The 27,726-nt window shown below is 35.2% G+C and overlaps 1 protein-coding gene across 1 annotated transcript; it reads right to left on the bottom strand.

The window, feature by feature from the left end:
* Positions 1–690: 690 nt before the first annotated feature.
* Positions 691–27,726, bottom strand: LOC109818461 (SH3 domain-containing protein). The gene is made up of 27 exons (XM_020383939.3): positions 27,567–27,726; positions 27,228–27,476; positions 26,927–26,986; positions 26,724–26,816; positions 26,179–26,407; positions 24,363–24,469; positions 23,748–23,810; positions 22,030–22,130; positions 21,771–21,865; positions 21,617–21,637; positions 19,505–19,600; positions 19,296–19,416; positions 18,992–19,132; positions 18,671–18,861; positions 17,097–17,368; positions 16,238–16,339; positions 15,820–15,996; positions 15,522–15,710; positions 15,022–15,263; positions 14,794–14,940; positions 12,129–12,345; positions 5,467–5,595; positions 5,249–5,374; positions 2,639–2,695; positions 2,370–2,549; positions 1,237–1,296; positions 691–1,138 (listed from the first exon to the last, which is right to left on the bottom strand). The coding sequence occupies exons 1-27, from the start codon at positions 27,570–27,572 to the stop codon at positions 1,064–1,066; spliced, it is 3,546 nt and encodes a 1,181-aa protein (XP_020239528.1). The 5' UTR covers positions 27,573–27,726; the 3' UTR covers positions 691–1,063.

The following is a 27,726-nucleotide window of genomic DNA, read 5'->3' on the forward strand; positions in this document are numbered from 1 at the left end:
CGATGTTTTATATGTTCTTGTAAATTTTCAAAGTTATTTAGTATAGCTAGAGTCATTATTCAAAATATTGTTCACTTTGATATCTATTGAACCATCACAATTTTATCTTAAAAAGAGTTAATATTGCATACGAGAATATATATAACAATTTGAAATCAATTGTTGATAAGCGGGAGGAAAAGTGACCTTAAAGATTCATTTAAATCAAAATAAAGCAAACTATAATATTCAAAAAAAAAAGAAAAAAAAAGAAAAAAAGAGAGGAGAATAGTGTAATTCTTAATATAAGAGAAATGCAGTGACTATGTTGAAGCACTAATGATGTTGTATATTTGATTGTATTGAATGTGTTGGATTAGTGATAGTGCATAGTATAACTTGTATTATCATATATTATTGTAGGCCCACAGTCTTGTCTTATAGTGTGCTTATATTAATCTTCGGCAAACATATAAAGTGGATACTTAGCCATTTTATTAGAAATTACATACAATCGTATTTTAGTCATCTTATTCCATATTTTATGCTCCCATGATCCCCTAGTTAAGATATTTGTAATTAATCACATCACATTTTGGACCAATAAAAGTTAACATGTTAACTGGAAGAAGGAAATTGTGAATAAAGCTCGAAGGAATTTGTTATTAAGATTATGCAAGTACAGAATAGATATCAAGACAAGATGATAAATGCTGCCTTCAAAATCATGAAACTTTCACTAGCTATAATGAAATTCCCTGTATAATAACAAACACTCATTCAAGTAATTTTTGTAGATGGTACTTCCAATAGCTGTATGTAATAAATTGAAACCCCTAGGCCCTAGTATGATGAATAATGACTAAACAAACACTCGCAAAGCAATTAGCATGGAATATGATACTTGGATAGCATACAACTTGACAAACCGGGGACCAAAATACAAGAAATTTTGGAGGAAAACCACCATGATGGCATAGGACAGAAGCATATGGAAACTATTGAAGAAAGCAATACTAAGGACAAAATAAAGAAAAAAAGTCATTTGGATGACTCAGAAGTTACAACAGCTTACATACAGAATTCAAGATTGGCTAACATATAAAACAGGGACCAGTCCTGCCATCTTGCCATCCCTGCCAGGTCGTTTCTTCTTAACCTGCACCCAAAAGTAGGCAATCAACAACTGATTATCTTATGCATAATTAAAAACATGAGGAATCCATGTAAATTCTAGTTATCTAAATCTCTGCTTACGTAAAACCAGCCATCTACTTCGTACTCGATCTCAACTTCTTCTCCGGCGGTTAAACTCAACTGTCAGGAAAAACAATGAAATTAATTAATGTTTACACCTAAATTAGCCTGCCTCTAAATAATACATCAACAAAGTGAACACAATAGACCGAAAGGCCCAGTCCAAAGAAATATTGAATATGCATAAAATCGATCAAAGCTAAAATCAACGTTTTCAAAAACCAGACTAGTCATTGAATAGTGAAATATACAAAGATTTATGGTTCATCAGTGTGACTGTAGTTGAATTGGTGATAATTAAATATATTTTAATAATAATTGTGAGAAGATGAAAGTTTTGGAGTGAAATGGAAAACAAGAGATGAGAAAAAAAAATTGTGAGTAGTAGCAAGTTTTCATTTGCAATAAAAAGGTAATGTGCAGTTATTTAATGGAAGTTTCCATATGAAAGATAATATGGTCCCATTAAAAATGAAGACCCAAAGCAGTTGAGGAAAAAAGTATATACTTTATCTATTGTTTTGTTATAGATATAGATGTTGAGTAATAAGCTAAAATAAAATTAAACAGTGTAAATTTTAAATTAGCATAAAATGACAATGTAGGCTTGAAAGATCATATTAAAAAAATAAACAATAAAAGGGCTAAATAATAGTCATCAACAAATGGACTTCACTTTTAATATTACTAGCCTTTTTCTTTGAGTGTTGTGTATTTTTGTTTTTCAGGTCGAGATCTACACGCATGCAAGCATTGCATTGTACAGCTGCAGTTCAAATTCTTGCCGCCGTAGGGGAACTTCAGTCTCTATTACCCATACTAGAAGTTGATTTCTAATTTCTAACATTACTAAACCTTTTTCTTTATGTTTGTGTTGTTCTTGATTTCAAGTCACAATGGTTGTCTCAAAAGTCTTTAGATTAAATAAAAAATTTAAGATCAAAAAATTAAAGAGAAGGAACAATTTGGGTTTTCTGGCAATGGTTCAACTGGTTTTGCATAGATTTTTTTATTCAATTTTTTGGATTGTTTAGACTGCTGACCTAACCTACCTAATCAATCACAAATGTTCCAGTTAAAATGGCCAGTCTGATGGTTTTTTCATCTATGGTCAAAATTTTAAATCAACTTACTTCATCATCTCCTCCTGCTGTGAAGTCGTAAAGTGCACTTCCAAATTGAGGATTTCCAGATGAAACTCGTTCATCATCTTGAGACTCAAAACTGTGCGATCCATTCCCTGCTAGGGGGTTCTCAAACGACTCATATCTTTGCATGACAGAGGATGAGTATGACGGAGGCTCTTCTCTTATCTGAAAAGACTTCGAGATTTAATATCAAAACTATATTACAACTTTACAAGAATAAAATGAAAATAAAACAGCAGGCAAAGAGATCTTACCGGAGAACCAAGACCCTCATATATAGAGGGACCACTACCTCTTGCTGGTGCCTTATCCTGCAATAGATAATTTAGATTTCCTTAAGTAATTTCATATGCAAAAGAAGTTGACAGTGACAAAGTTATGGCTCAATAAAAAGTGAATGAATATGTGATGACATATCTTCAAGGTAAGGTGATTAAATTAAGAACTCTTTGATGCAAAATTATTGTTAGAATATTTACAAAATATCACAGTGGGGGCAAACGATGCATAGTAAATTAGGATAGTTCAAAATCCCAAAATTTCTTCCTGCCATGTTACTTTATTATATATTCTCAGGATTCCTGTCACTCCCTTCAGTTTACTCTGTTTAGGTGTTGAACTCATGCTTTGATCCATTTCGGCTTCCACTATGCTGTTAAAATTGTTTGGCTACTAGTTGTCCCTATTCTAGTGATTGCATCTACTTACTGCCTCTGGACTTGTTTGGTGACCCAAAGTCACTCTCCTTGCCGACAACTTTAGTTTCAATTTCATTTTTTGGACCTCCCAAAACATTTTGGCTGTTTGAAGCTACCGAATGTTGTTTGGAGAAGTTTGGTCCTTGCTATGGTTGATTGCTAACCAAGAAATTTCCATAAGGCTAATGATCATTCTGGATATCTCTGGCATCTCTAGTACATCTTTGAGTTGTATTCCAAGCATGTATTATGGAGCTAGCTTTATTTGTGCTATTTTCATCTTTTATCCAGGGGTTTGTTTGTGATATGTTTAAAGCTTTTAAGCTTCAGCCTAAGTACTAAAATATCTACAAAACATCTTAAGGGAGAGAATGACTTACAATAAATTAACATAATTTATGTGATTCTAGCGATGATTATGCTGCACAATTTTCAGGATCTTATCTTTTTAAGAACCTTATCTTAATCTTTTTTAATTTGAATTAAGAGTTAAGTATTAGTATAAACGGGACTACAAAGTAGTATTTTGTATCACATCACTATATGATAATATAGCAATTTATTACCATATTAGAGTTTATATTATTTCTTTTTCTCCTTCCCTGCCTAAACCCCATAGTAATTCCAACAATTATATTACAAATTATGGGGTAAAAAGGCAGTTTTTACCACCCTAAAATATCACTTGAGTTGCAGTTTCAACCCTTGAATACCAATTTAAGCATAATACACCCTAAATTAATACTTTTATAATTTTCCCTTTCCATCCAAGTTAATAGTTAATTTAACAGTTACATTGCATATGGAGTTCACATGATTTTTGACTAAAACCATATCTAAAAGACAATAAATTCCTTTATCAAATTTTGCCTCCAAACAGGGTATATTGATGACAGTTGACAAGCACGTAAACATGAAAAAGTTGTGTTAATGAGTTACATGTTAATCTAGTTGGTTCGTTAGATTAGTAATGCAAAAAGGGGTCACGTCAACATAGCAATCTGGAATCTTATTTAAAACTGCAAACCAATTATAAATGGAAATGAAATTTGTTCATCCAAAACTCTTGAAGTGGCTGAAATCTCCAAGCCAAGTATACAAGTATATTTCCATATTTTCATCTGTGGGAACTGGTGCAAGGAAACTTTTTAGTGTTTTAAAAGCTTCTCGTATTTTCTTAAAATAATTGAAAAAGAAAATCTAATGAAACCATCAGATCAATCCATTGTGGTTCTTGATACAATATAATGCAATGAATTTTTCAAAGGGGTTTCTTAACAAAAATGAACAATGTATCCTAGCGAAATTCAAATGTATAACATAAGGAACAACATTTGTGAGCCACATGCAACCTCACCATTTCTGACGAGGGAATGAATAAAGGCACACTTAAAGCAACTCAGTTAGTGACAAACATGTGCAAGGTAACAAGAAGGTAAACAAACTCTGGTATGGAAACTTTCATTGATAAAGAACTTTTTTGGTCTTTTAACATTTTTCTACTAAAGATGTGCCCAACTGAACATCTGCACTTGACTCCATTAATATTTCCTATTAAATAATAAATTGTGTTAAATTTGGGTGCATTATTCTTAAGTTGATGTGTGGGTGGAAAGTGCAACTAAAGTAATATTTTACTACAGATAAAAAAAAAGTAACATTTTATGGCATAAAGTGCTTTTTACCCCAAATTATGTGATTTCACCCTCCCACCATACCTTGTATCTTCACCCACTAGCAACAACTTGAAGATAAACCTATACAGAAAGATGACAATTATACCAGTCCCTAAAGAGAAAAAAATGAGGTCTGAAGGCCAATTGCCTACACATAAACATTGATTTCATGATCCTGATGATGAAGTCCATTTCTTAAATTGTTTTCACGTATAAAAAAAAAATACAATTCCCTGTGTACCTGCAGCCTGATTTTAGAATATTTTGGGAAGTTTGTAATCTCTAATCCAGGAACAATGTAATTGTAAGTTATTTTTCTAACTCACTAAACTTAACCGTTCAATTCCCACATCTAATTAGAATGCTATGCAGTGTATCAGTCCTCTCATGGCTTAAAAAATACGCATAAAATATCAAATATAAAAGGCTACAAATAGCATAAAATTAGAAGCATGGTACATGTTGCAATACAAATCATAATATTTGGTACCGTAGTTTGTGATGGCCGTGAACTAAACAGTGAAGGGTAGCTCATTCCACCAAAGTGGGATGATATCGAAGTTTCAACTGATCCTGTTGAATCTGGAGATGATGATCCTGACTTTGCATCATCTTCCTATTATTGCAAGGAATGGATTTGAGTGATACGAACCATAAAATTTAAGACCCAATGCATCTTACATAAAAAGGATCTGGCTTGATCCTTACCTCTAGCTCAGAAGATTCTAGAAGTGTTTTTGCCCACATATCATCATAGCTAACTGAAGGCCTAGAGATCATATTCTCTTCATCAACTTCTGGGGCATCTGTTCCAGCACCAGCCAGAAATTCATTTACCTAAATCCAAAGAAGAAAAGCATATTCAATTCAAAGTCAACTTAGTTTCAAATCTCAAGGAATATTAGCTTTACATTTTGCAAACACACATATTGCTAACCTCCACACATTCATGTGAAAGTTAGCATCATCTACATTTGATTTGGACTTGTTGGACATTCCCCCATCAATTAGTGGTACAGTCAATATAGTGTATATAGTGAGGGACAATCCTCACCTTATAAGTCGATCTTGTAGGATTAAGTGAAACTCAAATCCACTTTCATAGTATTAGAGCATCCTAGATCAATTTAAAAATGGTAACCTACTATTTATACACGCACAAAGTCCAATAATGTTAGACATGAGGAGGTGTATTTGGCAAAAATTCAAGACTCACATATCCTAGATCATTTAAAAGGGCCACCCACCAAGGGGTGTATTAGGAGAAACTCAGTGTTTACAAACCCATTTTTTCTTTGTTAAAAAATTTGAACAAATTGGGTAAAATGTCTATTTGAATTCTTAATGCTTCGACCTTTTCAATCAATACCCACGGCAGTATTCCAAAACATGAATTCTGTTACATGACTTATATCACAATTCACAATAGCATGAAAATCCGCAATTTGTATCTCTTATATCACCAAATGGAAAAGCTAATAGTTCGGGTTAAGATAATTCTATAAGATATAGTTTAGATATACTAGTTTATCCTCTCCTAATTTCTAGTTTAGTTTCCTTAGTCAGTTTTATCTAAATCCCTAAACTTTAGGGATTGATTATGTATTATGCCTATTTATTTTATTGTATCCATCAATTCAATAACATGAAAATTATTCAGATTCAAGTTGGTACCAGAGCATTCTGGTCCTGGTTTGGAAACCTTAACCCAGCCGCCACCAAGGCATCTAGGGTTTTTCGAATTTTGTCAGCGGTTGTCGGAGTTGACGCCGCCTGAGTGTTCAGAGGTCGCCGATCGGCCTTTCCGTCGCGAGCCGCCTCCAGAACGGTGTCTCACGCGCGGTTTTTGTCAGAAAAGCTCGCCGGCGCGTGGGGTTCAAGCGCCGCCCTCCAAGCCTCCGTTTGCGACGCCGTTTGCACTGTTGGACTCGCCGGCCCTCCCTCTTCTTGTTTTAATCCACTATTCTAACATGGTATCAGAGCCATTTAGATCCACTTTAAATGGGTCACCCACCATTGATGCATGTGCCATAGGCATGAGGGGGTGTATTGGGAAAAAACCCAAGTCCCACCTATCCTAGATCATTAAAAAGGGTCACCCACCATTTATCCACGTACCAAGCCCAATAGTGCTGGACGTGAGGAGGTGTATTGGGAAAAACCCAAGTCCTACATCGACTAGAGATTAGGCAATTGAATAGTATATAAGTGGAAAGCAACCCTCACCTTACAAGCCGGTTTTGTAGGGTTGAGTTAGGCTTAATCCACTATTCTAACAGTTTGGTTGTTGCTTGGATTTTTGTGGTTGTTTGGGTGCTGCCACGGAATTTCGAGACTGTTTGGTTGCTGTCTCGGAGGTCTTTCGGGATTGTTTGGAGGTGTTCTTTTTGTTGTTCTTCTCCTTTTTCTCTTCATGGCAGAGATTTCCAAGAATGGCACACCCTCTTCTTTTATCCCTAGTTCAACTGACCGTGGAAGTCGAGGGCGTGGTCAAGGTTGTGTTCGTGGTAAAGGGGGTAGAGGAAACCTCCATTGTACCTACTGCCAAAGAGATGGGCATACACGAGACAAGTGTTATTCCTTGCATGGCTTTCCGAGAAAGACAGCTAAAGTGGCTCAATCTCCGACTTCGGCTCTAGAAGTCAAGATTGAACCCAAGAGCAATCATCCAATCACATTATCTGCCGATGATTACAAAGAGTATCTTCAACTAAAGGCGACTAAACAGGCCCCTTCCTCCATCACTGTTGCTCATACTGGTAATTCTACAATTTGTCTCTCTCATTCTACGTCTATTGGACCTTGGGTTTTGGACTCCGGTGCTTCTGATCACCTAACTGGTAATGTCTCCCTTTTCCGTAACCTATCATCACCTAAAACTCCACATCATATCACTCTTGCAGATGGGTCAAAAGTCCAAGCCACTGGTATTGGTCAAATATCACCTCTTCCATCACTACCATTAAAATCTGTTTTACTAGTTCCTGGATGTCCCTTTAATTTGATTTCTATAAGTAAGTTGACTCGGTCACTAAACTGTGTCATAACCTTCACTTCTGATTCTTTCTTGATACAGGACCGGAGTATGGGACAGACGATTGGAGCCGGATCTGAATCACATGGTCTCTACTACCTTCAGCCTTCTACCTCTACCATATGTGCATCTATTGAGTCTCCTGGTTTAATCCACCGTTGCCTGGGTCATCCAAACTTGAATAAATTAAAGAAAATGGTACCTCATCTCTCACGGTTAGAGTCTTTAGAGTGTGAGTCGTGTCAATTAGGAAAGCATGTTAGAGCTTCTTTTCCTAATAGTGTTAATACTCGAGCTATGTCTCCTTTTGATGTTATTCATTCTGATGTTTGGGTCCTAATCGTCTTCCTTCTCTTTTGGGGCATAGGTATTACGTCACCTTTATTGATGATTTTTCTAGATGTACTTGGATATTTTTGATGAAAAATCGTTCTGAATTATTCAATATTTTCCTAAGTTTCTATTCGGAGATCAAAACTCAATTTGGCAAAGTAATTCGGATTTTACGAAGCGATAATGTTAAAGAATATTTTTCATATTGCTTCAAATCATTTATGGCTTCTCATGGCATTCTACATCAATCTAGTTGCCCTCATACACCTCAACAAAATGGTATAGCTGAGCGAAAACATAGACATATTGTGGACACTGCTCGTACTCTTTTATTGAATGCCAATGCACCCCCAAAGTTGTGGGGCGATGCTGTCCTCACTGCAGGGTATCTAATAAATTGAATGCCATCGTCTGTCTTGAATGATCAAGTACCTCATTCCCTATTATACCCATTGGAACCCCTTTACTCTGTTCATCCTTGTGTCTTTGGTTGTACTTGTTTTGTCCATGATCTTTTCTCAGGACGTGATAAGTTGTCTGCTCGGGCCATCAAATGTATGTTCTTAAGATACTCCCGTATCCAAAAGGGGTACCGTTGTTACTCTCCTGCTACGCATCGATTTTACACCAATGCAGATGTCACTTTCTTTGAAGATACACCATATTTTATTGCCACAGATGTCTCTCCGGTTGACTCAGATCTCCTCTCTCAGGTATTGCCTATTCCTCATTTTGATCATAGTGTGCCTCCTACCACACCTGCTACTTTAGAGGCACCAGATCCTCCCACACTACCAGGATCTGAAAATCCTCTACACCGATTTGGGATAACCTATGAGCGTCGACCACATACTGTTGTTCCTCCCAATGATTCTACAATTGAGCCGTGTGATTCTACTCCTGCTTCAGTCTCCTCACCTACTCCGGCCCCACCTACCTCAGTTGACTTGCCCATTGCTCTTCGTAAAGGTAGTCGTTCTACTTGTAATCCTCATCCTATTTATAACTTTCTTTCATATCATCGTTTGTCTCCTACCTATTATGCTTTTGTCTCTGCTATTTCCTCTATTACCATTCCCAAGACAGTACAGGAGGCCTTAACCCATCCAGGATGGCGACAAGCAATGATTGATGAGATGACAGCTTTAGACTCCAACCACACTTGGGTACTTGTCCCACCTCCACCTGGAAAATCTGTTGTTCGTTGTCGGTGGGTATTTAATGTTAAAGTGGGCCCTGATGGACAAGTGGATAGATTGAAAGCTCGTCTTGTGGCTAAAGGATACACGCAAGTATATGGTTTGGATTACAGCGACACTTTCTCTCCAGTTGCAAAGATGGCCTCAGTTCGTCTCTTCCTAGCCATGGCTGCTATGAGGCATTGGCCTTTGTTTCAATTAAACATCAAAAATGCCTTCTTACATGGTGATTTGGAGGAGGAGATTTATATGGATCAACCTCCCGGGTTTGTTGCTAAAGGGGGGTCTGGTCTTGTATGTAAATTACAAAAGTCCTTGTATGGCCTCAAACAATCACCTCGTGCTTGGTTTGGTCAGTTTAGCAAAGTTATACAGGAATTTAGAATGATCCGCTGCGAGGCAGACCACTGTCTTCTTTAGACGCTCATTGACACATAGATTTATCTATCTTGTTGTTTATGTAGATGATATTGTGATTACAGGTGATGATCAGGAGGGCATCAAGGCTCTGAAGCAACATTTATTTAAACACTTTCAAACTAAGGATTTAGGTCCCCTACGTTATTTCCTTGGGATTGAGGTCGCTTAGTCAAAGTCCGGTATTGCTATTTCTCAGAGAAAATATGCCCTTAATATTCTAGAAGAGACCGGAATTACAGATTGTAAGCCAGTTGACACTCCCATGGATCCCAATGTGAAGCTTATGCCTAATCAGGAGGAGCCTTATCCTGACCCATGGAGATATCGGAGATTAGTGGGAAAATTAAATTATCTCACCATGACCAGACCTGATATATCTTTTCCTGTGAGTGTTGTAAGTCAGTTTCTTAACTCTCCCTGTGAGAGTCATTGGCTTGCAGTTGTTTGAATCCTTAGATACATCAAAAGATCTCCAGGAAAAGGACTTGTTTACAATGATAGAGGACATACAAACATTGTTGGATATTCAGATGCAGATTGGGCAGGTGATGCAAGTGATAGACGATCAACATCAGGCTATTGTGTCTTCATGGGTGGTAATCTTGTCTCATGGAAGAGTAAAAAGCAAAGGGTTGTTGCACGATCAGGTACAGAAGCAGAATATCATGCTATGGCTCACACCACATGTGAGCTCTTGTGGCTAAAATTCTTAATTCAAGAGTTGCAGTTTTGCAAGGTTGGTCATATGGAACTAGTTTGTGATAACCAGTCAGCCTTATACCTCTCCTCTAATCCAGTTTTTCATGAGAGAACAAAGCATATAGAGGTTGACTGCCATTTCATCAGAGAAAAGATCCTCTCCGGTATCATCAAGACCTCCTCAGTTTGCTCCAAGGATCAACTTGCAGATATCTTTACTAAATCTTTACGAGGTCCTAGGATAACATATATATGTAACAAGCTAGATGCATATGATATATATGCTCCAGCTTGAGGGGGAGTGTTAAGATAATTCTATAAGATATAGTTTAGATATACTAGTTTATCCTCTCCTAATTTCTAGTTTAGTTTCCTTAGTCAGTTTTATCTAAATCCCTAAACTTTAGGGATTGATTATGTTTTATGCCTATTTATTTTATTGTATCCATCAATTCAATAACATGAAAATTATTCAGATTCAAGTGTTCGATTATAACAAAAATGTAAAGGCTGGTTGATAATCACCACTCAATAATTTGCAGTTTGCTAGTCTGGCATCCCTCTTTACAAATAAGAAAATTTAAGAGTCAAGTAATAAAAGAGTTTCTAATTTTCAAATACAAATATCAGAAAAGGTAATTTTCCTTAGGCAGTGCATGGGAACATGATCATGAAAGAAAATTAGGAAAAGGAGAATGTGGTTGTCGTAACTAAAAATATTAAAAATATTTAAATTTTAAAAAGTAAAAAGACAATATTGTCCATTATATCAAGTTATTTTAACAAAAAGAGACGAGTTTTAGTCCAAAATACAATATGAAGCACGCTAATCTCCCGAGGAAGGTGAGGAGGCTAGCAATGTGTGTGCTAACTGTTAAAAGACAAGATCAATTGACACCAAGTGTCCAAACTTGATAAGATGACACCTCTAATAACATTTTACCGATGTTAGATTTTATCAGACCAACCATTTTATTTGTGAGAAAATGAGAAAAGAAACCTTTTGAATGTGCTTGAGTATGTTTTTCATTCAGTAAATTGATCTATTTATAACAAAAACAGTTCCAAAGATAATAAGTAACTATATTTTCAAGAGAACAATTAAAACATCAGAACTTCCTAAGATACATTAAATCAGCTAAACACTAAGCTACTCCAAAGGGTAATAACCATTAAATGCTCGTGTCCAACAATATTAAGAAATTTAGAGTAGATTAAGTTTACAAAATTTCTTATAATTTAAAAACTAAAGGGTTTTTTAATGCATCACTTTATTTTAACTCATTATTTTGCACTTACGCGAATTAATAACTTTATGTAGAATTTGAAATTAACCAATCCAACTGTTCAATCATTTAATATTATCTTGCTGAACGTGTATATAATGTTTCACATAATTTCGACATTTTCTGGTATGTTATCTAACAGTAAACATCTAGTTAAATTTTAAATAATTTATTATCCGTCAAAATAAACTAATACAATGAAATATCAAGTTGTTTTTAATTTACATAAATTTTATAAACTTAATTGATTTTATAAAAACTTTCAATTCAAAGGTTTAATTAGTTGATTTCATATTTTGCAGAAACACACACACACATATATATATATATATATATGTGTGTGTGTGTGTGTGAAGGATTGTAAAATAGATAAAAAGAAATAAATTATCTAACTTATACCCTATTCATTGCTGGCGCGTTGTTTCCCCATAAGCCATCATCACCGAGGTTTGCTGCCCAAGCATTTACTAGGTCTTCATCAAGTGTATCAGGCTCGGCGGGTGGCGGTTGGGATTCATAGACTAGTTCAGATATACCAGTGGCAACAGCTGGATCACTCAAACCAGTAGATGCACTAATATTGTGCCGCGTACGATAGATGTCAATGAGTTTGGCACTGTCAAAAAATTTAGAAGAAAATCATATTCAGAGAATAACACCAATAACACAGCCACAACAAATAAATGTTTCATTATTTAACCAAAACATTATGATTAAATTATGAAAGGAACCGCATAGATGTGTCATCTATACTACCATTACTATAGAAAAGGGGTCTCCTTCACTTTTGCCTCTCCTTTTAACAAAATATTTTTTGCTTAAAATATAACAATGACAAGTATCAAAATAAATATTTGATAGAGTAACATGTTTTATATCCTAATTAAACTAAATTAAACATGGGATCTATAGAAATATACAGAAACTATGTGTATGCATCCCACGTGCTGATTTATTTGTTGCTCAAGGGAAGTTTTTAGGACTAGTTTGTTGTCTCAAAAAATCCGTGTAAGTCTTAAATAATCAAGACTTGGAGTTTGTCACTTCCTACTCCTAGTTTAGGACTAGTTTGGTAGATTTAGTATTGCAGTTCAACAGCTTGGTAAGACAGAGTGAATCTAACCTAACCCTTTAGTTTTTTATTGTTATTTACCCACAAAATGTAGTACTTAGTTGTGTATGTTGATGACATGGTTATTACTGGCAGTAATCATCATGGTGTTGCACAAGTATCTTTGTCACCATTTTCAAACAAAAAGATATTGGCAAACTTTAATACTCCATGGGAATATCGGTGGCACAATCCAAGAATGGTATTGTGATTTCCCAAACAAGGTATGCAATGGATATCTTTGAGGAGGCAAGGTTGATGGGTGCTAAATTTGTGGTCACTCATATAGATCCTAATGCCAAATTTCTGCCAAGTCAAGTCATTTTCAAATCTAAAAGGGTACAGAAGACTGGTGGAAAAACAGAACTATCTCATTGTTACTTGACCAGATCTCCTTTGTAGTCAGCGCAATAAGTCAGTTTATTGTCTCACCTTGTGTAGGACTATGGAATGTATGTGGTATTTTGCATCCCAAAATATATTACAGGAGCTTTGGGAAAAGGTCTCCTGTATGAAGAAAAATGCCATACATGATTGTGGGATACTGAAATGCAGATTGGGCCGGCTCTCCTACTTACAAGATCCACTCTAACGTTGGCGATAATTTGATTTCTTGGAAAAGCGTTGATGCAAAATCAAGTGCAAAATCTGAATATCAAGTCATGGCTTCAGCCACGTGTGAACCTAATTTTCTTAGAAATATGAAATTGGGCCTAACTCAATCCCACAAAATCGACTTGTAAGATGAAGGATGTCCCTTACTTATATATTCTATCTTGGTCTTATCTATAATTGATATGGGACTTAGGTTTTTGCCAATAATCTAACTCAAACAACTACTCAAAGAATAGATTTAGGGAGTGTGCACAAATGATACTCATTTGTGACAATCAGGCAACCTTGTATATTGCGTCAAATCAAGTGTTTCATCAGAAGACCAAACACATTGAGATAGTGTTAGACATCAGGAACCACAGGAGATAAAGAGAAGCTTAAGAGTGTATTATAGGAAGAAGGGTACAAATAGGAATTAAACCTATTTGATCCTTTGACCTATTAGTTAGGTTCACGGTTATAATTAGTTAGTTTTCAGCTTTCTTTAAATAGGTCCTCTGTTAGGGTGAGAGGAGAATGGATTGCTATTGTTAGTCACCAACTAGACAGATCCCAGTGTGAACGGGGTAGTCTCCTTTGTGTAATCATTTTTCTAAAGATTCAATAAACTTAGGGACAAATAATGCCCTTTTCCTTTCGGTCATTTCTGAGAACCTAACAGATAGATTGTCATTTCATTAGGAAGAAGGTTTTATCTAGAAACATTACCACTAATTTCACCAATTCAAGTGAGATTAATTGGAAGATGTTCTCACCAAGATTGAGAGAAATTAGAAACCCATAAAGATCAGATTTATTTTCAAACATGCCAAAGCTTATGACTAAGATACAAATATGCTAAGGTTATAACTTATACAAATGCCTAATGAACTTGAGGACAAAGCTTTAAATAAAGATAAAAAATCAGAACCACAAAGTATATGAACATTCAAAAACCAAAACAAAGTTTCTTAGCCCATTTTCAAAAGTTATCCTTCCAACACACTCCCTTGTATGCAGAAGAGCCTCCTTGTTAGAATAATGCTTTTAGTGTATTAGGAATGGGTGCACAGGCTTTTATTATGAGCCTGCTGTATTGTATTATTTTTCCTTGGTTTATTAGACTGTTACCTTTCTGTTACAGTTCAGTTACAACTGAACACTAGTATTTTCCCTCCCCTTATATACTCTTGTATCAGTGTAATTCAGATCCATTCAATAATATAGTCTTTTCCATCTCAACTTTCTTCTCTCCTTTACACTGAAATCCAATACTCCCTAGTCTCTTTAGATACAACATGAGTAATATGCAAAATTAGCTCAAATACAGAATGTACTTCAACTTCAATAAATTAGTACCTTATTGGACCCAAAGGTAGATACTTTGTTCTAGGAACATAACAAAACAATGAAACTAGATCTAGCAGCCTTTCATGGGTTTCATATAGTTTCTTCAGTTCATCATCAGTCCATTCTTTCTTAGCATTGTCATGATTGCGTATTTCCCTATTCATAAGCAGTTCATGAGAATTAGTAATCAGGTTCATCAAATTTGAAGCAAGCACAAAATTAGGATCTGGCTCTCACTTGATCAAATCATCTTGTGCTCTATACATCTCATCCAGAACCTTTATCATAGGACTTAATAAAACTCCAAGGCCTGTACCACTTGCTCCTTGATCTTCTCCATTACTAAGATGCATATCAGACAACTGTGACTGCAGACCACCTTGCGACAAAGTATGCAGAAACTCATAAATCTGTAACCTGAAAGGTTCACCGGATCTAATTGCCATCGTTGTAAGAGCCTGAGCAGCAATAATTCGGATCTGTATGTCCATTTAACAGAGAATATTTAAGTTAAACAGCTAGAACAAATAACCATATGGTAAAAATATGCACTAATAGGCTGAATCAGACAAAAACTTTGGCGAGGCCAACTAGCACTACTGTATACTAATAAAGCATATCATTGCTCTCATAGTGCAATGTAATGCAATTTAAAAAATCAATTCAAATTTTGAAATGGAGGTAATAAACAACTAACAAGTAAAGAAAGGGAAACCACCCAAATGGGTAATATATACCTCCCAGCTGCCATTGAATGCACACCTTTGGAGCCTTGTCAAGGCACCAGCTAGAGTAGGATTACGAGAACTAGCAGCAGCCACCATTTTATCAGCATCTAACATCATCAGTGCAGTACCAGGCGGGGTAGCAGATTCCCAGGCATATTCAGAAGCAGCATAATTCGCATTTTCCCCAAGAAACCATACCTAAAAGCACAAGTTGTAAGAAAAAAAAAGGGAAACTTAATTTGACATTTTATTGAGTTGCAGAAGACAAAGAATGAGTAAGGTCTTCTGAGTAAACAGCAATACTTACTGCAGCTTGGACTAGTCTTTGTAACGCAAGAGCAGACTTTGGGTCAGACGCAGAAACCTTGTCCACTGAAGTAATACCAAGCATTGACCCTGGCTGCGGGGGTGGTAGATCAAGTACAATTGTGACTGCTTCTAAAGCTTTATGTTTCCCATCAGGACCAGCACCAACAAGACAAGTCTGAAAACAGACTATTCATTTAGTCAATCACCCTTTTAAGTCAGAAATCATCAAGGAAACTGAAAAATGATCAAATGAACTGGGTATCTGCGTGCATGCATCATTGCATCTATGTAAAGTGGATGCTTCGCAAATCTTATGGTTTGTATTTCTCTCTACTCATCATCATTTGACCACTGCATTATAAACAGACGTGTACCAAACACACATCAATTAGAAAAAACTTTCAAGGTAAACTGACCTTCCAAAGAAGTTGTAACACATCAGCATCAACCTTTCCTGGAACTTTGGTAGCAAATATTCTCGCAATTTCAAGAAGAGTAACAGCCATATCTGGAGAAGCCTTCAAAGTAAAATTGAAATAACTATTAAGCAAACTTATGCTTTCCAGTATGCATGAATACAAAAGCACATACATCCATTGCTTGCATTAAGTTATACAAAGTTTCTAAGGAAGACTGGTAACAAGATATTGTTGTCTCATCAGAAAAACACATTTTTAAATCTCACTGACATCTAGCTCGTACCCCTCATTTAAAGCACCATGGCTTTAATTTTTTTGCAGTGCATGGGGGGAAATGCACAAAGACAACAATATTTGAACATATTTCAACAAATGATAACTTATTAACTTACAGAATAAAATATACTAATAAATTATTAAAAGAAAATGAGTGTTAGATATAAAACCATTAATGATCATTTCACCAAACAATTTAAGCTTTTAGGAGAGTTGGTCTTTGACACAATATTAAAGCCTCCATGACCAAGTGATCAAGAGTTCAACCTTTGCTTCTCCAGTCTTTTAAAATAAACTTAAATTACTGCAAGAAGTAACACATTGTCCATGCTTCAGGTTCAAAAACATGAAGGGGTCATGCAAGGTATAAAACCATCCTTAAGCCTTTATTTAACAGATTAAAATGTTAACATAGATGGTCTTTGACAGCCAGCTAATCAATCTATATTATTAGCAAAGATATTGCTAAAATTCAACCAAATTGATTGTTCATTTTCAGGTAATGCTTTGTTTAACAAATCTAACTGTGCAGTCTGTGCTTAACCCTAATATATCATTCTGCAAGAGAAAGTCCATTTACCTTAAAACGAGCATGCAAAGTGAGTAGAACATCATTCAATAGTGCTGCTGGCCAAGTTGGATCAGAAAGTTCTGATGCAATTATAGATTCTAGTTCATCAAATGAATCAATTGGACCTTGCATCCAGATTAATGCCTTGATCACCATCGCTCGAACATAAACACATTCGCAGGCAACTGTTGTCCGTACCACTTCCATTAATGAAGCCAACATACCCACAACGGTATCTCTTCCAGCAGTTCCATTAGATACTGAAGAAGTTCTTCGGATGCCTATGTCAAAGTATCGATTAAGTATATAATAAGATAATAATTCAACATAAATGGTAAGACAACCCATTCATCTATTATATGCATCAACCAAATCAGTATGTAACACTACGGATTTATATGCATGCTAGAAGATACCAAAATAAAACATCAGCAGTATAAATCACAATGCTGTAGAAGTATTAAAGAAAAATATTGTCAAGCATAAATGCCTCAATGAAGTTGTTGACTATAATTATTTATTAGCATTTATTATTCCTTTTTTATTGTAATTATTAGCTTTCCTAGTTACCATAATTAAGACAATGATTTAGGTTTTCCTAGTTACAGTAATTTGGACAATGATCTAGACTTTCCTAGTTAACATAATTATAGGATCAATTAGGATTTAATGTTTCCTTTTTTACCTATACTTTTATATAAACAATGAACATAGACATGTGAACATCAATGGAGAATATTCTTTCTATTCAAGTTGGTATCGGAATCTATCCTTGATCTGTTATTAGGCCACTCATATATGCATACACTCTACATTTCTATTCCCAAGTGTGAGGTGATGGTGTTATTCGGTCACCTGCATTTGTCCATACTCCAAGTGATCAGTCTTGGGCATGAAGGGTGTGTTGAGATCTGACATCAACTAGAGATATAATCAATGTAGTCCTTACAAGGCTTGAACAGTTCTCACTTTACAAGTTGGCTTTATGGGGTTCAGTAAGGGTTAGGCCCTAAGCCCAAATTCTAAGAGAAATCATGTGGATGGGGAGATCCCTATTAGATTTGATGTATAGAAAGCAACCAAGCCCAAAATCATTGAAGGAAGAGTTGTTACTCAGCAATGAAAACACACAGTTTAATCTCCATCGTGCAGTACAACTACAGACACAAGCAGCCTAATCAAGTGAATACATTATACAAAACTATACCAATCTCTATGTCTTAGTTTCTACAAAAGTAATCAGAACCAACGACTATAACATCATTAGAAATCTAAAAATGCAATCTGAAAAGAATAGCTCAACCAAAGGAACAACAAAAGCAACCAGAAGGGAAGATCATGAAGATAATAGCTTATTAGAACCTAGGAAAAATATTACGATTGTCAAGGATCAACTCTCCTAAAAGCTTCAGTGGTTTTGTTAAGGCCCAAGATTGGTTTTGTATCTCTTAACAGTGATATAATTATTTAATATTAAGGAACCTTTGTAACTATATGTATCTATAATAATAATAAAAAGGCCAAAAGCCTTGTTTACAATGCTTTGCAACATTGCAACATTAAACACATAAAATAAACATTACTTTCGGGATGTGTGCTTTCATCTGAATCATTATAATCTGAAGCATCAGCAAATGTATTGACATGTGCTCCGTCTTCAACATCCTGTATGCCCAAAGCAAAGGCAGCAGCCCGACTTTTCCCCATCTCCTGTACAACTCTAGCTGCTGCATGAAGCACGGGTCTAGAAAAGCTACGGAAAGAACTCTCTAACCTGAACAGGAGTAAATAATACATGATGTGCATTGTGATTAGACTGTTTCTACTACACCCGAGTCAATGACTTGATGGTCATCAAGACAAAATAGACATGCATGCAGAAATACATAAATGTTTTTTTGAACCTTCTCATTACAAGTTTTATAAGAAGCTGAGGACGTTTCGTCTTCTGTGATTTATCTTTAGAACTTTCCTTTGATGATGCATCTGGCAACTTGAGAATTTCCCTGGTCAAACGATACCACCCAGCTGCACGCTCCTCAGTCCTAGAGCATGCAAACATAATAAGATTACATCCCACCCAATCACAATTCATAACACTGAAGGTTAACGTAGTATTTGTGTGGAATTTGTATAATGTAGCCAATCAAAGTTAAAAAATATGATAAGGAGGGCATAAAGACTATTATTATAAGACATAAATTGCACCTCTCAGTGTTATCGTATTTTCCTAGTACGCACAAAATCGCCTCAAAACATACTCTTTCACTGGGATCCAACAGAAGCTGATAGAGCACTGAATTGAACTGAGATCTAATATCTGGTCTCTCTGTACATGCACACAAAATAGAAATTAAATCATAGCAAATTTCCCAAGGATCAATTTTCATCAAACAACATCTTTTTAATACACCAACCATCTAAAGCCCTAGCCCTTGATACTGTAGAGCATAACCTTGCTAGAGAAACTCTAGCAAGAACATCATGCAAATGGAGAATATCTTGTAAAGCCCCTGCATAGACCAAATAACCATCACCAAACAATCTAATTGTTGTGAAACAGCATAAAGATAGCAAGTTATTAAAATCCGCAAAGCCTTATTTCTTACAGATGAAGCAAGAAGATAGCAGAAAAACTCAGTAATTAAAGTACGCAGAAGTTTTTCACATGAATTTTGATACTATGGTTTATTTTTTACCTAATGTAAAGTGCAGTTCCTCTCCATATACACGCAAAAATTATGAGACAGATGTTAAGTAATATAAAGGCCCATATGATTTGCTTAAAAAATAAAATATTAAATAATACAAATAGATAACTGTTATATATTTGATTTAAAAATAGATCATGGGACAACAGAAATCAGATGAAACGGACAGGACAAAATCTCAATTTTTTGTTACATGATAAACCATGGGACAATTTTTTGTCCCAAATGCAAAATACTCAAAAGACTAAAATCCCATTTTTGCCCCTCGCCGCTTTTTTCCCTCTCCCCTACCTCTCCCACCCCTCACTCTCTCATTTAATAACTGTATTACAAACACCCCAATCCTCACAAATCATCTTCAATAAACCCCAAACACCAGTTTTTATTAATATGTCAAAAAAATATAACTAATTTTAAAATTATTGTTTTCACCTAGTTGAACGTGATTTGTGAAGATTGTACAGAAGTTTATTACAATACGCATATATATAATATATATTGTATTATATATTTATATATTGTATTACAATATGTATACATAATATATTTATATATTGTATTATATACTTACAATATATATTTATTGAGAAAAATCCAAGTCTTACATAGATTACAGATTGATAGATCTCAACTGGGTATTAAGAAAGATTTGAAAGAAACGAAAGATTGTTGTAAAATTGTTCTTGAACCCTTGTTGGTCAATGCAAACCAGAAGGAAAGAATACAATGATAAAGGGCAAATTCGAGAGTGCCTATCTCTCTAGAATTATTCCACTATTTTCCTACCTACTTCTATGATTCTCTCATATTTATACAATTTAACTGCCTCCACAGAACAGCTATCAGTTAGTTAACATAATAACTAATTGTCCCCCCTTTTCCTCCTAACATAGACCCTCTTAACTATGGGCCCCCTATCACAGATAAAGCATTTAAAGAGTGTATATGTGGGGGACAACCCTCACCTTACAAGCCGATTTTGTAGGATTGAATTAGACCTATAATTCACATTCTAAGATAGTATCAGAACTACAAATTAGTGTTCATACACCGGTCATCTACTGTGGCAATCAAAGTACCATTGCCTTGAGTTACAATCCTATTCTACACTCCAGAAGAGAGCATATGGAATTGGATATATTCTTTGTGCATGAAAAGGTTCTTAACAAGTCACTAGTTGTCTCTTATGTTCTTGCTCAAGCTCAAGTTGTTGATATCCTCACTAAGCCTCTTGCAAAGAGATAAGGCAAGACAAGACTCAACTGAAACTTTACTTAAGAGACAACTAATGACTTGTTAAGAACCTTTTCAAGCACAAAGAATATACCCAATTCCATATACTTTGTTAAGACACCTTTGTTAGAATCTCACCTCCCAACCACATTTTTTTATCCACAAGACTCAAAATCGAAACTTTACTTAAGAGATTTAAGTCTAGTTTCACTTGGACCAACAACATGTTGGTATGTATATAATATATATTACAATATGAATTGTATCAAGATAATTAATAATTAATATTAAAAAGAGTGTTATAGTAAATTTCACATTATTTGGCTTGTGTTACCCATTGTCCATCAAACAAAGCACAGATAAAAAGTTCTCATGTCGTTTAAGCATTTGTCCTTTGTTGTTTTCCTCGTGGTGTACCTTAATGTATATGAAAAGCACCCATAGTTTTGACATATTTTACTGATTTAAAATTGGTTCTTAGTCATTAAATGGTTTTTTTACTGAATAAAGATGTCACTTCAATGTCATAATCAGACAAACACAACAAAAGGAAGGAAACAGGAAACGAAGAAGATCCAATAATACCTCCAGGCTGCACATGCTTTCCTGCATAAGAATGTCCAGGAAGCATTAGATTAAGGGAATTTAGGAGAAATTTGCTTCTAACACTATATTACAAAATAATATGTGAAGATACACCATTCTAATGGAAAATTATTATGAAAATGTGCATTGTTACCTAAGGCCATTGCGACAGCATAAGGATCCCTTGTAGCTATTTCAGAAACAATTTCCAGTGCATGCCTCACAGCAACTGGATCAGCAAATGATATCCTGTAGTCAACTCTGTTTAGTTTTGAGAACTATGGACCAGAACGCAACTAATCATAAATTATGCAAAGTTAATGCCAGCTCCAGAAAAGCAAGAAGTAAAAAATTGCTCCAAGAGAGGCCATGAACTATTTTTTATATAAGTTTTGGTTCTAGGAGTAACTTACCCTTGTACAGCATAATGCAGAAATGCTGGATTTCCAGGATCAAGAGGGAGTCTTCTCAGAGCACTTAAGGCAGCATATTGTAGATTGCTTCGGATAATAGACTATGATCAAGCATATAATAACATGTCAGAGATGTAATATAATATCATTCAAGTGTATTCGCCTAATAACTATCAAGTAACAGAGAATTGTGACGAGAGAATTGAGAGAGAGAGAAGAAGAGAGGTTAGGCGGAAGCAGTTTAGCAGAGAAAGTAATTATATTTTCACTAACTGATCAACATTACATCTTGTCTATTTATATGTATCTATAGCTTCAAAGGAAGCTATAGATACATTGACCTGTTGAACAGGTAACCAGAACAGAAAACAGAAAATTAACAAACAGGTAGCAAACTAATACAAGGATAAAAATAATACAATACGAAGGAGTAAAGATATACTCCAATAATAACTTAAGCTTTTGGGATTATTGGTTGATGACATGGTATCGAATTCTCTATGACCAAGAGGTCCAGAGTTCAATTTTCTACCATCATTTTTCTAATAAATAGTTGAATATCAGAACTAGGTATGTGGCCCTGTAAATTATCCACAGTACAAGCCCAATAGTCTCTAGCCTGAGTGAGTGTATTAACGATGTAACATAAAATAGCACAGACAATTCAAAATAGCACAGTAGTGTTGTGTCATATCTATTTCAAGCATGTGTATATGTCAACACTTCTAGATTTATTTTACAATATTTTCTCAGTCTTTTGAATTTTTATACCAATACAGATAGGAAAATTGTGATAAGCAGACTCACTAACATTTAAAATGTTGATTATATCTTTTGATTTCATATTTGTTTTTATATTAATTTTATACTAATTTTATGTTTGATTATAATTGTGTCATGTCCTGTAATTTTAAAAATTTGCCATATCCCCTAATCTGTCATATCATATCGGTAAAGTTGGTGCTTCAGATGCAGTATTGTCAGTACCAGCTATCAAGAATTCTGGGGCAACTGTATTTCCTCCTTTTAGCAAGGATCTTTTCAGTTATAGATTTCAGACTCAAGGAACCCCATCTGAATATTTGACAAAGAAAATCCCCAATAGAATCAATTAGCAAGAAACCACAAGGAAGCTAAACAACTATTCTGAAAAATATTTAACTGTAAGAATCTTTGGTCAAAAGATTTAGCATTATGGTCTGATTAATAGAGAAGGTATTCAAAGACATATCTGTGATACACAAGTGAGTTCCTGGAGATATTCATCCCAGTGTTAAACCTCTAATTTATCATTTTCTCATGTTGTAGGATGTCGATGGCTCCAAAATTTAATCTTGTGAGAAGTTGTCATTCAGATTTTGGAAAATCACCTTGATTGGATTTCTACTATACATTAATCTCCTACTTTTTGAGGATTAACATATATTTAGGAAACTTTATGTAGGTAACATGCGATATAAAGACTCGTACAATGTCAAGATCTGTTGTTTTTTCCAGTAAAAGAATATTGTATTATGAGGAAGAGATGTGTCAAAAAGTTGCTGTGATAGCTTGTTCTCACTATATTTTTATGAACCTAGAATTTTGCATTGCTTTGAATGGCAAGAGGAAACAGTTCCATAAGATATTGAAGAGATGCACTTAAGTTCAAAATTTAATGAAAAAAATACATATATCATGATAAAAGAAAGAAAAAAAGTACAAAGCAATGATCTTACATCTTTATCACCACCTTTAGCCCCAAGTATGCCTTTCTTTTTCTTTTGCTGAGTATCACCAACCTAAAATCATTAATGGCAGAAAAAGTGAAGAAAGCTCAAGTACCTTAATTTCAAAACTCTTTTTAAATTTTATAAAGAACTTTTTTTACGGAGAAAGCAATAAAAGGAGAATAACTACATTGAAAAGGCAGTGTCAAATGAAAACAAAATAATGAAGCTCTACAATCCCTTTGCATGTCAGCCAATGGAACTCTTTCAAAGAAACCATGCATTAACCATTAAAGAGGCTTCAAAATTGTTTTTCCCAAATTATTGTAGGTATAATGATTTTCCTTTAAAGATACCCAGATTTCAGTTCAGCCAAAGACACCAAATGACAGCACATATGGTGCACTTCCACACAATGTTGCCCTCTTTTTCCGACCAAAGACACAAATCTTAATTAAAAGAAAAAATCCAAACTCTAAGGTATACCCAACCCAAGATTCCCAAAACACTTCAACAGATTTAAACAACTTATTCTGGACAGAGGTAGCTACAAGAATAATGAAAAATAAATGGGTAAAAGTCAACATCTAATATACATAATTAAGATAATAGGAAAGCACAAACCTTCTCTAGTATGCCAAATACAATTTCATACAATCTGGACAAAACATCAGAGTTGGTTGAAGGAGCATATGCAAGTGCCTTCAAGGATTGCAATCTTCGAGCATGAACTTCAAAACATAAGTTGAACAGGAATTAGGACATAATCTCAAAATGAAGACATACTTCAACAACTAAAACTCATGCATTATTTTAAAAAGATGACCAAACTAATTTCCAAACAGGCCAAAATCACTTTTTCCAAATCAAAAAATTCATTCTATCTGCATAATTACAATGCTTTAATCAAATGATTTAGGTAATTATTATATTAACTCTGGATGTCATGTATCATTGTACTGCATTATTGCATTTTCAAAAACAATAAGGCTACAGTGCCATATACATTGAGATTCAAAATCCAAAATACTGATTGCAGTTGCATCGATTACAATACAACTAAGGAAGCTTCAACTAAAGTTCTTCTAGTCAAATCAAAGGAATACAAGAAACATCCTGCTCACAATAAACTATAATTTCAAATAATTTTCATGCAAGCAGAATTAATCATTCATTTATCCATCCAAATAAATAATTAAATTGTTGACTGCAAATTATATATCACCATCACTATTCAATTACATAACAGAAAACTTAAATTTAGTCTCTATTGTTTTCCTCCTTTCTGTTGTGAAATAGAGAGTTTTTTTTACAAAAAATGGAAACCCCAATTCAAAGGCAATATTGAGAATAGCAATGCTCCACAATTAAAATATAAGCTAAATTGCACTTTTGGTCCCGTTATAATATCTAATTCATGATTTTAGTCTTCCAATATTTAAATCCACAATTTTAGTTCCCCAATTTTGTAAAATTCACAATTTTTATTCAACCATTAAATATTCATCCGTTGATAGTTAAAATTGCAATGTGACCCTAACCTGACATTAAGTAAATAACGTAACAATTAATATTTAATATTTAAGCTGAATTGTACTTTTGATCCTCATTTTTAACCCCTTTTCATCTATTTTTATAGGGTAAAATGAAGACTACAAATGCAATTTAGCCTAAATATTATTAAATATCAACTGTCACGTCATTTACTTAATGTTTAGCCATAGTTAACATAACAATTAGCAAATGAACATTTAACCGTTAGACCAAAATTAGGGGACTAAAATTGTAAAATTAAAAATTGAGAAACCATAATTGTGAATTGAATATTATAGGAAGACTAAAAGTGCAATTTAGTCTAACATATAAAAGGGTGCATCAATCATGCCATTTTAGTACCCTTGTCCAGTCAGCATAATCTCATCCAATTTCTTTATTTTGTTCATTCTTTTTATCCAGACATTCCCTTCTAAAATGGAATTTTTCATTTTGCTGAATTTTCTTTCCTCTACTGTACCAATCTCACTTTATGCTTTGACTCTCCATAAACAATTATCTCCTAACTTTGTCTACCTTCACAAATGCATTTTATGTAAAGGACACTAGACACGCCAGAACAAATGTCTTTTTCTGGTGAACTAACAGCTTAAAATCTAAATATATGCCAAAGCTTATTGATTCAAAATTCTTAACATCTTTGGGTAAATCCATTTACAAAATTACTGCAGTGAACAAGGAGTGGATGAGAACTCATTCACTCCACATGAGTTCTAAGGATATTTGTACATAATAAAATTCAAATTAACAACCCAAAAGAAACTATAGCTCTTTCTCAACTCAAGGTAAAAACATATATGCCCATGCACAAATGCATATGCACATATGCAACCTCATGCTTAAAATTATTAAAGCCATCAAAAAATAAAAGTGAGTAACTACTCACATTCAGTTTCAGCATTTGTGGATGCTGCAGTAAGCTGCTCCACTATTCTTGGCACAACATCAGCTCGAGTAACACCTCCAACTGCATCAATATCAGCCAGAGCATCCCAGTTAGGAGTGGGTATCCCACCACCTGTGCTCAACCCTTGGGGACCAGTGTCAGACAAAATTCTGGCCAGGTAGTAATAGACATATCGGAGAACACTTCTATCTTCACACTGCTGATTAAGCTACAGAACAGATAAAAGATACAAAACTTTGTCAAAAGATAAAGTGAGGGTAAACAAAATCCATAAGGAAAATTCAGTTCGATATAATTTGTACATTTCATAGTATACAAATTCAGCAGCAGGGCCTGCCATTAAAACTACAAAAACACACCTAAAGTTCTAATCTCATAAGTCAAAAGGGAAACACAAGGTACATTGAGGACGAAAAACAATTCACAAGAAGGCATTCCGGTTCAAGAAAATTGAGATATACTACGTAAGGGAAGACCAGAAACAACTTAAGAAAGCATTAAAGTTCAAAGGCACCAAGGCATACCATGAGAAGAGATGGGGCCAATGAAGGATCCACGGAATTATACACAGCAAGTTTTGGAAACACATGATGCACTAACTGCCGCTGAGAACTTTTCTGAAACCAAGTTAACAGTCCAAAACAAAGCATGAGAGAGTTTCCATTTCCACTTTCCACACCAACCATTAAAGCCTATATAGCCTCGCAAAGAAAATCGCGACACTCACCTGATCAGAAGTAGCAGCTAGCTCGTGAATACTTCTCGCGAGTTGTGAATACGAAACTGGCTGCAAAAGCAAACGCACTCAGATCAAACGCACAAAACTATGCACTATGACACACTGACACTATCAATATTATCAAAGACGAGTCTCTTAAGAGCGATATCGCATCAACTAAATTCAACTTGATAATAACACAGCGCCTCCAAGTACATGTGCAAAGGTTGAAAACTAACTGATCAAATAGGCACAACAAATCAATTATGAAGCAACGCGAGTTCTTGCAGAAGAGGCGAAATCGCGGTACCTTTTTCTTCTGCCTTTGCGGCATGATATTTGTCCTAACTGGATGCAAAGCAGCTTTGGCGGCGGAAATGGTATCGTTCTGGATCTGCATCAGCGCGGCTCTCTTCGATCTCTTCTCCACGTGTGGCTTCCCCAGCGCCGAGGGCAAAGTCGCCGGCGGCGCCGGTGCCGCAGAAGCGGACGCAGCCGACGACGGCGCCGGCGCAGGGTCCGCCGTTATCAGATCCATGAGCGTCGTTCCCGACGAGTCCTAACCAAAATCAAAGTTAAGAAGGTGAAGGTTGGAGTTGGAACTCCGAAGGAAATGTAACGAGTAAGTGAACGCGTTGCGAGGAATTACAGCCATTTTCTCGCGTTGTGATCGAAGGATCCCCTTTCGCTATCGTCTCTATTGTGTGCGCTACGCTAATTCGTCACCGCGGGGTGGCCAACCGTGACAATGGACGAGTTCCGCCATCGTTTTTATTACCTTTTTTTTAAATTCTAGTTTTCGGTTCTCT

The sequence above is a fragment of the Cajanus cajan genome, chromosome 2 (assembly GCF_000230855.2).
Source record: "Cajanus cajan strain Asha chromosome 2, NIPB_CcT2T_4, whole genome shotgun sequence".
NCBI classification, from domain to species: domain Eukaryota; kingdom Viridiplantae; phylum Streptophyta; class Magnoliopsida; order Fabales; family Fabaceae; genus Cajanus; species Cajanus cajan.

Coding starts and splice junctions, on each gene's coding strand:
- LOC109818461 (XM_020383939.3), bottom strand. Junction 12,346..14,793: donor CTACCTTTGGGTCCAATAAG/GTACTAATTTAT, acceptor ATTTTTTGACAG/TGCCAAACTCATTGACATCT. Junction 1,139..1,236: donor AAGTAGATGGCTGGTTTTAC/GTAAGCAGAGAT, acceptor TTTTGGGTGCAG/GTTAAGAAGAAACGACCTGG.